Source organism: Rhamphochromis longiceps, linkage group LG18, assembly GCF_057381845.1.
Source record: "Rhamphochromis longiceps isolate RC_006_pf linkage group LG18, R_longiceps_female_GT1.1, whole genome shotgun sequence".
NCBI lineage: Eukaryota > Metazoa > Chordata > Actinopteri > Cichliformes > Cichlidae > Rhamphochromis > Rhamphochromis longiceps.
In genome coordinates, this window is record NC_140574.1 from 26,880,761 (window position 1) to 26,894,050 (window position 13,290).

Genomic DNA, 13,290 nt, shown 5'->3' on the forward strand with positions numbered 1-13,290 from the left:
AAAGGACAATATATGGAACCACGGAAATGCTTTCTGATGAGCACTGTGGAGAATTGAGGTTTCTAACCTCAACTGGTAACTCTAAAGCTACATTTTTTTGGTGAAAGCAGAAGAAATAATCATTTCATAGAAGTGTACTGGCTGATGTTATAGCCGTTGCATTCCAAAGTAGCTGTAGGTGTGAGTGACTTTTGAATTGAGTGGAAATTTTAGTGGTTATAATGGGAAGTGCGGGCAGGCATGCTTCATATTGGAGGGAAACTTCTGTGATCATTAGAAGTGTTTCTTCTGGTCTAAGGGGAGCTAAAAACAAAAAGTAAAAAAACCCATAAAAACTCAAAACCTAGTCTGCAAAATGTTGAAAAAGCCTAGAGCATGAAAACAAGACAATGTGACCTTTCTCTAAGTTTGTCGTAAAAGGTTGCAACACTGCTTTACGTGATTTGTTTTGAAGGCTTTGATCACATTCTTCCCACTGGTCTTGCAAACTGACTCTGGAGTCATTCTTTATACACGTCAGCTCAGGCTCTAAAGTCGTGTTAGCACACAAATGCTGTGTTCTGACATGAAAGCTGTTCACTGTTAAACACAAAGAGCTAAGATTCTGCTTGGTAAAAGACAGACAGCATTTGGGGGGGGGGGCATCTTGACCTCTTTGTTATGCTTATGAAATTTACAAGATTAAAAGCACTTTTTTTCAGCTCTTCTGCATCAAGTGGACACCAGTGGGAGAAGTTTGTCCTCAGGGTTAAAATACATGCTTTCATCAAAGTTAAGCACGTCTTTAGAGAGCTTGTCTGGCAGAAGGCCTTGAAGGCAAACCTCACTAATCTGTGTACAAATATGAAAATGATACCACACCGCCATCTAGCGGCGCAGTTGTTTGTAACAAAACCACATGGTTTAGTTATTCGTTTTACTTACATTGTGTTTTCCACTTCTTTTTGTTGTGTGATTGATTCTGTTATTTATCTTAGCTTAGTCATCATATTTATTTAATTTAGTCACCATATTTATTTAACCTAACTTATTTATTGATTGGTTATTGACTTTTTAATAGATTTCATTTAACTAGTTAGTTTCAACTAATTTCAGCCATTACAAAATGCTAAGTGCTTTTCTCTCTTTTAGATTAATTTTGTGAAATGTATTTTCTACAATAAAGTTTATAGGTTTAGGGGAAGAAAATGTTACTGTCGCCGATTAATGACGTAATTGTAGGCGTTTATGAACGTCATGGCGGCTCATGCTAGCGAGCTTGAGATTGCAAAGAAGAATTTAACGGATGCAATTGGCGATAATGTCAAACAGTAAGTGAAGTGTTGTTTGTGTGCTTGTCTTTGTTCGTAGTCTTGCGTTTTGGTCCCATTTCTGTGCCACTGAAATGAAAAGGGGACTAACATTAATTAACTGCGCCTTGGACCAATTAGCACCTAGCTATCCTCTGCTACATTTTGCAGGATTTTCCCCGTTGTTGACATATTACTGTAGCATCTCTTTGGTATTTTTTTTATGTCTGTGGTGAAGGTGATGCGTAAGAAAGGTGAGATTTACCTTGAGCTTTATTAGCTGTATGAACTTTAACGTTATGGCGGGTTTGTGTAAATCCAACTTGACGATATTTTGAAAAGTGTACCCCGAGTTGGCGAGAAGTGAAACTTAACTTAAAGACGACGAGAGAAAGAAACAGGAACAGCACTGTTGAGTATTTGTGATTTTAAAAGTTAATAGCACGTGAATAACGCGATAAAGAGATGGAATGACGTGCAGATGGTGCTTGTGTATGTGCTTGTGTATGCGTGTGTTTCTGTCTGTGTCCAGCATCACTTTGTGTTGTAGATGCACCTGAGTTATGTGTGTGTTGGTGCTTGCGTCTTGTTTCCTCCCTGCAGTTACTGGGCAAACCTGAAGCTGTGGTTCAAACAAAAGATCAGCAAGGAAGAGTTTGACATTGAGGCGCGTAGGCTGTTGGCACAGGAGAATGGTCAGTGTCAAAGAACAGCTCTCCTCTGTGCTAATGTGTAATGTAGAAATTATAATACTACTAATAAAAAAATGGCTTATTCTGTGTTTCCTTCATTCATCCAGTCCATGTTCACAATGATTTTCTCCTGGCTATTCTTACACGGTGCCAGATCATCGTCTCCACACCAGGTGAGTTTTTTTTTTAATAATAACTTAATGCCTCTGAAATTGTGGCTGAACCTATATTTTATAACAGCTGACATTTTATGCATGTATTAAGCCATACCTTTTTGTCAGGACTGGCTTGGGAGCTGTTGAGATTAAAATTCAAGACTATTTCACCAAATAAAATGGGATCTCTGTTTGTGTCTTTCATGCACCTTGTTGTGTGTCCTTTTTGTCCTCTAGAGGGTGCAGGGTCATTGCAGTGGCAAGGTAGCTGTGCTTCAAAGCCCGGCAAACCGAAGGGGAATAAGAAATGTTCCTCTAGGCAAAAATTCGACGTAAGTCCTCCTTCATATTTTCATCCCCGCACGGGCTAGATATGTTCATGTTGGCAACAATACTGCTAAAACTGTTCCCACAAATTTATATTCTTTGACAGAGGTTGCACACACACCTTTAATGAATTGTTGGAAAAATACTTCTTATAAGGTTCTCCTCTCTAAATATTTTAGTTGCCAGGTAGTGTAACCAGTAAACCTTTATTGAGCTGCTGCTCCATTGAGTCTCTCTGTGGATGAGCTTTATCTCTACTGTGTTGGTCTGCAACTAGTGATGATAATCCATGTTCTGCTTTGCATTCTCAAAGGGCTCAGCATAGTGCCACATGACCCATTGCTCCCGCTGAAGTTTCTGGTTCTTGGGCCATTCAGTTCACAGCAGAAAAAAAAGACTGTCACCAGTCTAAGTCCGTCTGACTATTAACACAAGACCCATTTAACTCTTTACCCCTTGAAAGCCTCCTAGGAGTAACCCTTGAAGCTTTTTTCTGAACTGAGTAGTTTCTCATATTTCAGGCGTGCTTATAGAACAGGTCATTCAGTAGTAGTAGACCAAGTAGACCGATGAATACTGGGGTGTCAAAATTCATAATTAAGGGTACAGTGGAGGTAGATGCCGCTGAACCACACTGAGGATTGCCACAACAGCAACCTGACCAGCAAACCAGCTGCTAGGGAAACTACACAAAAAGGGCCTGGGCTTTCAAAATAAGAGTAGGGGAATGGTCCAACTGTAAATCAGCCATGGGTGATTTCATTTTCTGTGGCATGATTTAAAAAAAAACAACAACCCAAAATGCATTAAAAAAAGGCTGAAATGAGTCAACAGATACACTTGGGTGGCCATCCTAAGTAAAGTGTATGTGTGCAGTACACTTAAAAAGTAAAATCACGACCGAGTGTTGCAGCTGCAAGGTTAGCCACCTCTAAATAACAACTGTGTGCTTGAACAGTGGACTGACAATATCGCTCGGATGCTTGTGTGTCCTTCAGCATCGTTTCCAGCCTCAGAATCCTCTGAGCGCCGCCCAGCCATTCAGCCCGAGGGAGGGGGGAAGTGAGGAGGAAGAGCTGCGTCTCAGCGCCCACACTCTGCTGCTGCCCACACGGGGCCAACTGGAGGCTCGCATGATGGTGACCGCCTTTGAGGTGGGCTTGGATAACGTCACAGAAGATGCCATCAGCACCATGATCTATGCCGTTGAGGTATATACTAACAGTTCAACAGAAGAGTGACTGTTTGAGCCTCAGTGCACCCTCATAAAAGCTGAGAGTGTGACGCAAGTGATTCTTCTGCTTTTTAAGTCTGACATTGTTTAAACATCGGTGCAGTGGTTTAAATGATCAGAAAGAACATGTTCTGCGTCATTTATTATGCAGCACTGACAGCTTTGTTTTCTCCAGAGACTGAGCAGAGCTTTGTCGCTTAGTCACACCAAAATCTAATGAGATGTTTACCCATGTGTGGTGGCCAAAAGCAGGAGGGACATCAGTTGTACTGTCTCAGTCTGTGTCCTTGCCCAGCACAGTGTCTTTTTCACTCAGCTGTTTGAATTATTTTAAAGTTGAGTTATGAAACAAGTATATAGAATATATATATGTAGTAAGAGAGGTCTGTCTTGATTCCATTATCAGTGATCACTTGGATTAAACTACACTAAGCTATCAGTCAGTTTACATGCAAAAGCTAATGCGACCTGTTGCACCCAGAAATGAATGGGAGCCATTTTGAGTCTGACTGTGCACTGACTCAGTGCTCTGATTTATTTCAGCACCACTTGAAAGATGTCCTGACTGCCGTAATCATGCGGAGGAAGGCGTATCGATTACGAGACAGCCGTTTCCCCTACGCCTTTGGCAATGACGTCACGCCTCAACCCTATCTGAAAAACAGCCTTGCTGCTTACCACAGTGTTGCTGATTGGTAGGGACTCCAGCTTTTGTTAGGCTGTGAGAATTCTCAGTATAAGAAAATGCATTTGATACAGAAAAATGTGTATGCCTCTCATTAGTGCAACTTCATTAAATCTTTTTAGTTTTTATGTTTGTATCAGTAGCTGCTTTCTTTTGCTGTCAGTATGGACTAATAGTGTACTTTTTTCCCTTGAAGTCCGCCACAGAGTGCTTCCCTCCCTGCAGGCCCACCACCACAGGTGTCACCCGATGAGGCTGAGCAGCAAGCTGTTCATTTGCTGGCTTGTTCTGCTGACAGTCTTCCTGCACCTCTCCCTCCAATCAGCATGTTTGATCTCCTCGAGGCTTTACAGGTAAGAAAATGTGCACAACTGGTCCTAGCAACATCAGCATATTTCACAGTGAGTTTTCTTGGAACAGCCCAAAGGAAAAGTTGTGATATTCCCAGGCAAGTGGTCAAATAATACAACCTTTGACCCTGTTAAATGTGATGGAGTTTTTCACCTTGAAAATGTGTGTGTGTGGGATTCTTAGAATGCTGTGAAGTTGTGTAATAGTCCACAAATGAGTGTGTAATAAGATTGATATAAACTCATTTTTCCAGCAAAAATGCCAAACTTTTCTAAGTTCTGGCTTCGAAACTGTGTGCAGTTGCTGCCGTTTTTTGTCTTATAATTTTCAAGCTGTCAGTTAGAGATGACAAAACTCATAGCTTTTTTTTTTATTTTCTAACCAACCTATAAGTTTGAGGTCTTATTGCAGAATTGTTAGGCTGTTTGCCTTGTTTACTGAATAGTTGTGTTTACACAAAAACGCTGTTTCCCTCAGAAATGCATATGTAAAGTTTAAAGGTTTATATCTTCATGTCTTACTCTTCATGTCAGCACATGAAATTTCCCACTCGTGGGACTAATGAAGGTATCTTATCTTATCTTTCTTTACTCTTAACGCTGGATTCTTTTTTTTTTTCCCAAGCCTACTTTTCCATCATTTAACTATCAGAATTGAAATGGTTTACTCATCTCTTTTATACTCGTTTAATGCAGGTTCACCACGGCGTGATGCCCTCCCACACCATGTACGCCCTCAACATGGAACGCGTCCTGTCACGGCTTTGGCACCCCAGCCATGAAGAACTAGAGCAGGACCACGTCCACCGGCAGCGCATAGCTGCTAAAGAGGGCGTGCTCGTCAGCTGAGAGCCCCCGGCCACAGGACTGTGCACAGACTATGGGGGTTATCAGGAACCAAACACAAGAACGACCCCCAGATAGATATAATTTAGGAACTCAACTCTGTGTTTGAGAACTTAAAGCTGTTTAGAACCTGGAAAAATTTGTGTTGCACAGAAAGACGGAAGACAAGTAAGATCAAAAGAAGCTGTTGGATGAGACCAGAGCAGGCAGTCGGCTGCAGTAATCAACTCCACCAGTCGCTTCTGGCAGACAACCGTCATTTTGTAACTTCAGTTCCATAGTAGAATATAGTGTTTAATTTTATGTACACTGTCTGGGGATCCAGTGCAGGATGCAGTTGTGGAGTTTGTGGGTAAGATGCCTTAACAGACTAAACCCTGTCTGAGTTGCCTCGAGTTCGTCTTTGCTCACGTTGTCAGATACGCATCAAAACATCCTGTAAAGATACAGAAAAGCACATATCTAATCCTCAAGTGTTGTGTAAATAACCAGTTCACAACATGACATACGGCACGTATAAAAGATTACAAGCATTTAAATGGTCATAAAAGTCCTGGACAGAATATGCAGGTGTATGCATTTAATGGCTGATTAAGTCTTGTGTCAGGCTGAAGTTGAGGGAATCTATGAGGAGCTTATCTAAACCAATGTACCAAGACTCAAGTTAAACATAGAAACAGTCCTGTCATAACAGGTAGGGCCAGGGTGTATCAAGCAGTGAGTGAAAGCACCTGTGTGGGTTTACAGTCTGTGTGTAGGGTCTTTAAACTGCCAGACAGCTGCCTCCTCCAATCATTTACCAGCTGGTAAATGATTGGGCATGAACATGTATCCAATCATTTACCAGCTGGTAAATGATTGGATACATGTTCATGCCCAATCATTTACCAGCTTCTGGTGTCACTGTTGGGCTAAAGAGTCTGTTTTTTGTTTTATTTTGTTTCAATTTTTTTCCAAGTAATCTAACATGTGCCCCTCTGTTCAGGTTAAATGTATAAAGTGTATACATTTGTACTTTTTTTCTTCTACAGAAACGTATTTATATTACAGACAGTTATTACAGTTGAGAAAATAAATTAAAAAAAATAAGCCTCCTCCTCTTTACAAAGTATCTCTTCTCCACTCACTCCCTTCAAGTGTGTAAACAGATCTGCCTCGGCATCATGGCGTTTCTTGTAAAAGAGTCACCAGCTGTAGTGGGAGGACGGTGACTATTACTCGCGCGCGCGCACATACACACCCCCACCCGTCCCAGCGCTCGCTCGAGACCTCTTGCCATATTTGGCTGCCTGCGGCTCACTTCCGACGCTTCGCTGTCCAATGGGCGTCCGAGTAGCTTCGGCAACCATCGGGTGCGCCTCAGCGAGCTGGTGACTCAGTCTCCCGTCCGCCCCAGTTTCTCCAACAACAAACACTCCATGTAACACACTGCAAGGCTATCCGCTCACCTCCAGGCTCATTTATCGTTGATCACAAAGCCACAACACACATCCTGCTGCATGTCCAACACTTTTATTTTCTCATATTTACAGTTAAGTGCTCAAAATACTGCGTACAAATATTACTAAGTGTTAACTTGAGGTTTAACATTAGTTACAACTATATCACAAAGTTGCTTGAAGGTAAGTATTAAGAAAGTAAGGCAGTTTTGTCAGTAAACACACACCTATGAGTCTTTAGGGAAAGGTGTGAACTTTTGTTGTTGTTGTTAGTGTTCTGTACATATAATCGTTGGTGTCTGGGATACTCAGTGCTTGACTCATGTCTATATGCATACGTTGCTACTTGACATAGTGAAAGGTTCGGTTCACATTGTGTCTATGCAATTTGAGCCCACATAAGCCCTATCTATCCTCCAGTCAGGATGCAGGATATGTGCGGGCCACAGTCGAGTGATAAGATGTGAACACTTGCCATAGCTGGTTTGACAGATTATAGATTTCATTGTGTAGTTTAAGGTGGAAATAAATGACAAAGACACAAAAAAAAATGCCAAAAATATGTAACGAGCCAGATCAGAGGCGCTGGCAGAGCCAAGGTTCCATCTGAGCTGTGTGCGCCTGTGCAATAAGTTTGATGGCTTCTGCTCTGTGATAATTCACCGTTGCTGACCAATACCAAGTATCTTGTCAGTCAGCCTCCATGTGGATACAGTCTGAGCGGATATTTTGGTGGAGGAGAAAAAAAACAATGCGCTGAGACTTCCCTGAAAGGCTGCATTTGGTCCCCGAGCAGTGTCCCTTGGTTCTTTTTCTTTTCTTTTCTTGGCAAGTCTAGTAAGCTTGGAGCTGCTGCGTCAAAATGAGCTGGCAGCCGCTGTTAACGTGGTCCATCACCTTTTGTTTGAGCAGAGCCAGCTCGTCCCGCAGGACGTTGGCAGAGGAAACCAACTCCGTGTTTTGGCTCTTTAGGTTTTTGACCCTGTCCTCCAGTCGGGCGATCCTCTCCAGCTTCCTTTTCCGGCATTTGGACGCGGCCACCCTGTTCCTCATGCGCTTTCTTTCAGCTTTGATGCGCTCTTGGGACTCCATGTCGATGGGGGAGAGCGGTGGGGTCTCGCCGGACATCTCCGGGACCGTCTGTGGCTCCTCTTTGAGCGCGTGTAGCCGTGAGTGCTGCGCAGCCACCGGCAGCTGGTGGTCCATGTGGTTGTGGGACGGCTGTGGGGCCGCCGGGTAACTTGTAGGTGGAGGTGGCTGTCTCTCGCCGGCAGGTGCGGGCGTGGAGCCTATTACAGCCCGAGTGAAGCTGCTCAAGTTGGTGTACTCCGGCGGCTCCGTGCGCACCGTGCAGCTGTAGGAAATCCCGCCGCTCTCGGGCGCAGCGGAGCCGGATGTCATGCCGTTGGCCGAGCCGGTCTGTGGGTCGGGCTGGGCGGCAGGTATCTGCTGCTGGTAGTGGAGCTCAGCCAGCGCCCTCACAAACCCTTCAGCGAAGCCCTCCTGCTCGTCGGTAATGTTCTTGGAGCAGATGAACTGGGTCGGGGTGGGAGTTGTCAGCCCGTTGCAAGACTGGATGATCAGTCTCTCCAGTTCAGGTGAGGCCAGCTTCAGTAACCCGACATCAGGGGACGTCAGGATGTCCAGGGCCTTGGCGCCCAAATGAGGTTTAAAGTTCTTCGGGTCGTTCAGATTCAGGGTCATGGTCTGTTTGAGGGTTTTAGGGTTGAAGCCGTACACTGCCGCCCCGTCCCGCTGAGAGTTGGAGGCTTCGTCGTAGAAGGTCGCTTCCATTTTTCTGGACATAAAGTTTTGTTCACCCTGAGGGAGATCTTTCTTTTTCTCCTTTAAAAAAGAAACGAGAAAACAGTCCAAGGTCGACTGTTTACATAGGTCCCGTGACAGTCCGTCAACTGGATTGCGATAGAGTCCGCCTATTGTTGAAGTTCAACTCACTTGACAACTTTATGTCCTGGGAAAACTTTTCCTTTGTGAGCCCTGCGCTCATCAACAACCAAAAATTGTCCCCCCGCCGCCGGGTCTCCGTGTCCGGACACACCGAATGTCTTCCGTGATTTATCCTCGCTCCCAAAAAGTAAAAACAGTGCCCGAAAACGTCTAATACTTTCTATCACTTCCAACGTGGAGACGAACTTTATCCACCTCTAAGCTGCAGCTCGCCTGAAAATAACAATGATGTCATTTCTACAGCCAGCGATTGGCTGGAGACGACTTGGTAGGCGGGATGTGTCTAATGACATGCAGGTTGCTCTGACAACAGGCCATATCCCCGCCCACCGCGATGGCTTATGGGATTAGGTAATGCAGACAGTGGAGCAATGTACTCTGGGATTACGTAGTGTTTTTGAATATTTAGTTACCCGCTCAATTACTAGTTATCCCCCGAAGTGCGCGCTGAGGGTGCGCAGAGATGAGCGCTAATTGGAAATGAACCAGGAATCTTTAAATAAGATGTTTCGGATCAGGAACATGTGATTTAAGGCTGTAGGTTTCACAGGCTTAAATATTAAAAAAATAAATCACAACAAAGAGATAATTAACCTGCTTGAAAATGCAGAAATTGTGGTGATCAGTGTGTGTGGCTGTACAGGAAGAACTACACGGGACTTTTGAGGAAGTGGGCACAGGTTGGCTGGTAAAGCAGGGTTAAAGACAGGAAAGAACAAGAACCTGACTTACGTTGAGCTCCTTTGTTGCCCACAAAATATGTGGTCCTACACCTGTGCTGGTTTTAAGTTTCTTTTTGATTTCTTGCTATCTGAAGATGGCATGTGTCCTCAGCAGTGCACATATTTACTCGGAAAATGTGTATCTGTGCCATACAGTATGTGGAAACAAGTAATATCCAAAAAGCTTAGAAATATAAGAACAAAAAAATTATTATATGTAAACAAATGAGTATTAATACATAAATGTACACTAGGCCGTAAGCACTAATTTATAGTCTTGTATGGGTACTCCATGTTTCTATACATGAAATTTATAATAGACTATAAGATTTGTGCATCTCTAACACTAACATTGTTGTATAACAAACATTTATGCAGTTATGGTCTGTTTTTCTTAGTACCAGTATCATATGATGCAATAAAATCAAGTTAGCTGCTGAGCCAAAGAGTATTTTATTTAGCTGATCATTTTCAGAAAAAAAAGCTCTTCCAGGAGAAATTTGTTCCACTCTTTAAGGAACATCAGCTTGTAAATTTCCACAGCAGCCTTTTAGAGTGTTTTTTCTCTTGAATGTGTTCATGCAGAGGATGTCAGTCATTCTTTTTGATGTGTGGCTTAAAAAAAAAACAAAGTTGCGTAATCCTGTTTGGAGTGTGTCAAATGTTTGGCATGACGTGAAAATAAACTAGCATGCAACTTTTTGTTTTGATTAAGGTGCAGTACTAGCTAAAACATTTATGGACACATATTTATTTCACAATGCATTTTTGCACAACATAAAAAGTAGTTAAAATAAATAATCGTAAAATACAAATGGAGCTCTATTTTAGGTACGATTGTGACCAATCTATAGATGAAGTCTGCAACAGCAAAGATGATGGCACAGGTGTAACTTCCAGGGGACATTTTTAAAACCTTATATTGAGGGGAAAGCCAGCACATTTAACAGCTATATATAATTTTTTAAAGATATTGATGGGGGAGTGTTTGTTTCCTGTAGTGGCCAATCAAATTAAGCTTATTTTTAATTATGTCATGAAATAAATACCCAAATAAGTTCCTGCGATAGATGGATGCTGAGTGGTGAGACTTGCTCGAAGGACTTTGATATGACACGTGAATTCCTTAAACACTGTAATTTTGGATTAATTGTTATTGAGCAAAATTTGTCAACGCTGATAAGGCCACACTATTAAAAACTCTAGGCAACCTTAACACTGAACTGTGCTGAGAAAAAAAAAGACCATTGATTTAATGATGTATATGAGGGGATAGCAACATACCTATGCACTGACAGGCTAACCCAACCCTAAATCTGCACAAAAAGTAAGGAAATCAGCTTTTTCTTTCTTGGTAATTTCTTTCTTTCTTTTGTTCCCCTAAAATAATAACACATTTGTAAGGAAAATGCATTTACAGGTTTAGCAGCAGAGTTGAGTATGTGGACTGAACCCATGAAAAACTTGTCAGATCTTTTCTTCTTATGTCAAACAGCTTATTCTACTATTGACTCTTGTTTTGAGCTGCTGACACCCCAGCATATGAGCATGGACCCTGCCAGAGCAGTCAGTTGTTCTGCTCCAAGCATGCCCCATTTGACTGTTCTGGATCGGACTTGTGCCATGGTGCAACTTCAAGCTTGTGTTTTATAAGACCAAGTAGCAGCATTATTTGGAGTAAGCCCTAGTATCATCTCCAAATTGAAGGCCAACTTCTATCTAATGGGGAATGTCAGAGACAGTCATTGAAGTGGGCGTCCCAAAATGCCGCCGCCACAAGAAGACCATTTCCTCACGTTGTCAGAACCGTAGGCAGTCTTCTACAGATTTGCAGTCAAGGCTTGCAGGACGACATAGCAGTGGGTAGGCAACTCCCTCACTGGAAAAACAAGGCTTGTCGTCACTGGCGGCAATCTGAATGCATATCAAGATATTGAGATGAGATTCTACAACCAGCAGCGATCCCATGTCTCCACAGTCTGGGACAGAATTCAGTCCTCTAAGACGACAATACTTACCTCCACAGAGAGGGGTTTATCAGAGACTACCTTCAGAACTTGGGAGTGGAGAAGATGGAATGGCCTGCCTGAAGTCCTGACTTCAACCCCCCTGAACACTCGTGGGTGTGCTGTTCATGACCAACACAACCATATTGGCTGACTTGCGACAAGTCGGTTGAAGAATGGGACGCCATCCCACAGCAGTGCCTGACCAAGCTGGTGACTAGCTTGAAGAGGAGCATGTGTATGGTTCTTCCACATGCTACTAAGGTCCCTGTTTGTTAAATGAATAAACTGTTAAATTGTCAATATGTATTGTTTCTTCGGACGAAATCATCCAATCTAATAAACGACACCAAATAAAAGTCCACAGCTGTTTGGTACTGGCAGAGAAGCATGGGTGCAGCCCCCACACTTAACTCATGAATGCATTTTCCTAAAAATGTGGCACCATTTAGTGGAAAATAAACATAATGAATGCATTCTTTGGCATTGCAGTCTTAACCACCCCGCACTGTATGTATGAATATGTGTTCTTTCATTCACATAGGTAGACACAAAGCCAGCTAATGACAGCTGCTGTCCAGTCTGTCTGGTCTACCCCATTGTATTATTAAACATGTTCTCCTCGAGCCAACTATAAATAAGTTAACAGCCCAGACAGACAGGCTGGGATAACCAGGGCAGCCTGAGGTCAACACTCTCCAGATGACATGTTGTCTTCATCAGAAGGCTGCGCAACACCCATTCTAAAGTATGATACCCTGAAGAATGCTTTAGAAACGTTCTTTCTTTCTATCACACGGTAACGTTCTGGGCCACTCTGTCCATATACCTGTGTCAAGACCCACCGTGCAGTGTTTCCAATCAAACTATCGCTATGGCCTGGCCATGCTTCCTGTTTCTCTGTCAGCTTTTCCTCTCTACTGGGTTGACGGGGTCGCCTTTAGATAACAGTGCTTTCCTCCTCCCTGGCTGGGCCAGCTGTTTCCACTGCATGGAGTTTTCTAATCAGGAGCTGGTCCCGCCTGTCTCTCAACAGGCCCTGCTTTTGTTGTACAGAGGTGGGACAATCCAGCTTTCACGGAAACACCCCTCCCCTCTCCTCCCCTTTATTAGGGCAAAACACACAGAGAGAGTGTATGTGCATGTGTTGATGTATCAACAGAACAAAGTTTTGATTACCTTCAGGCATGGACTTGAGGGACACACACACACACATGCACACTGGCCAGTGAGAGAGACAGATGAGATTTCAAACACTGTCCATGCACTGTTTGTTGGAGACCATCTGTTTCTTCCTGTCCTGCTGTTTGGTTTTTCTCTGAAGTCCATCTCTGCTGATCATTCCTTGCCCAAACATACGGGTCACATCCAGCGGCACTTCCTTTACACAGCTGCTTAGCTCCTTTAATAACACAAATAGACAAGGTAGGATTTAGAATGAAAAACTTGACTATATAAAATTCCCCACCCTTTGTCCTTCCCTCGAGCTTGAGGGTACCCTGGAGTATCTTTGCTGTGTTCCTAGAACTGCGCTCTTCTGGACAGAGATCTCAGATGTCATTCCTGGGATCCGCTTG

The 13,290-nt window shown here is 43.2% G+C and overlaps 2 protein-coding genes across 2 annotated transcripts; one reads left to right on the plus strand and one right to left on the minus strand.

Annotated features, from left to right (window-relative positions):
• The first annotated feature begins 1,210 nt into the window (after positions 1 to 1,210).
• tada1 (transcriptional adaptor 1) lies at positions 1,211 to 5,944 on the plus strand. The gene is made up of 8 exons (XM_085389129.1): positions 1,211 to 1,310; positions 1,893 to 1,984; positions 2,089 to 2,154; positions 2,374 to 2,468; positions 3,462 to 3,674; positions 4,241 to 4,392; positions 4,579 to 4,735; positions 5,429 to 5,944. The coding sequence occupies exons 1-8, from the start codon at positions 1,228 to 1,230 to the stop codon at positions 5,579 to 5,581; spliced, it is 1,011 nt and encodes a 336-aa protein (XP_085245255.1). The 5' UTR covers positions 1,211 to 1,227; the 3' UTR covers positions 5,582 to 5,944.
• Positions 5,945 to 7,074: 1,130 nt separating this feature from the next.
• On the minus strand, positions 7,075 to 9,207 carry LOC146648513 (transcription factor Jun-like). The gene has a single exon (XM_085389130.1). The coding sequence runs from the start codon at positions 8,821 to 8,823 to the stop codon at positions 7,852 to 7,854; it is 972 nt and encodes a 323-aa protein (XP_085245256.1). The 5' UTR covers positions 8,824 to 9,207; the 3' UTR covers positions 7,075 to 7,851.
• Positions 9,208 to 13,290: the final 4,083 nt, after the last annotated feature.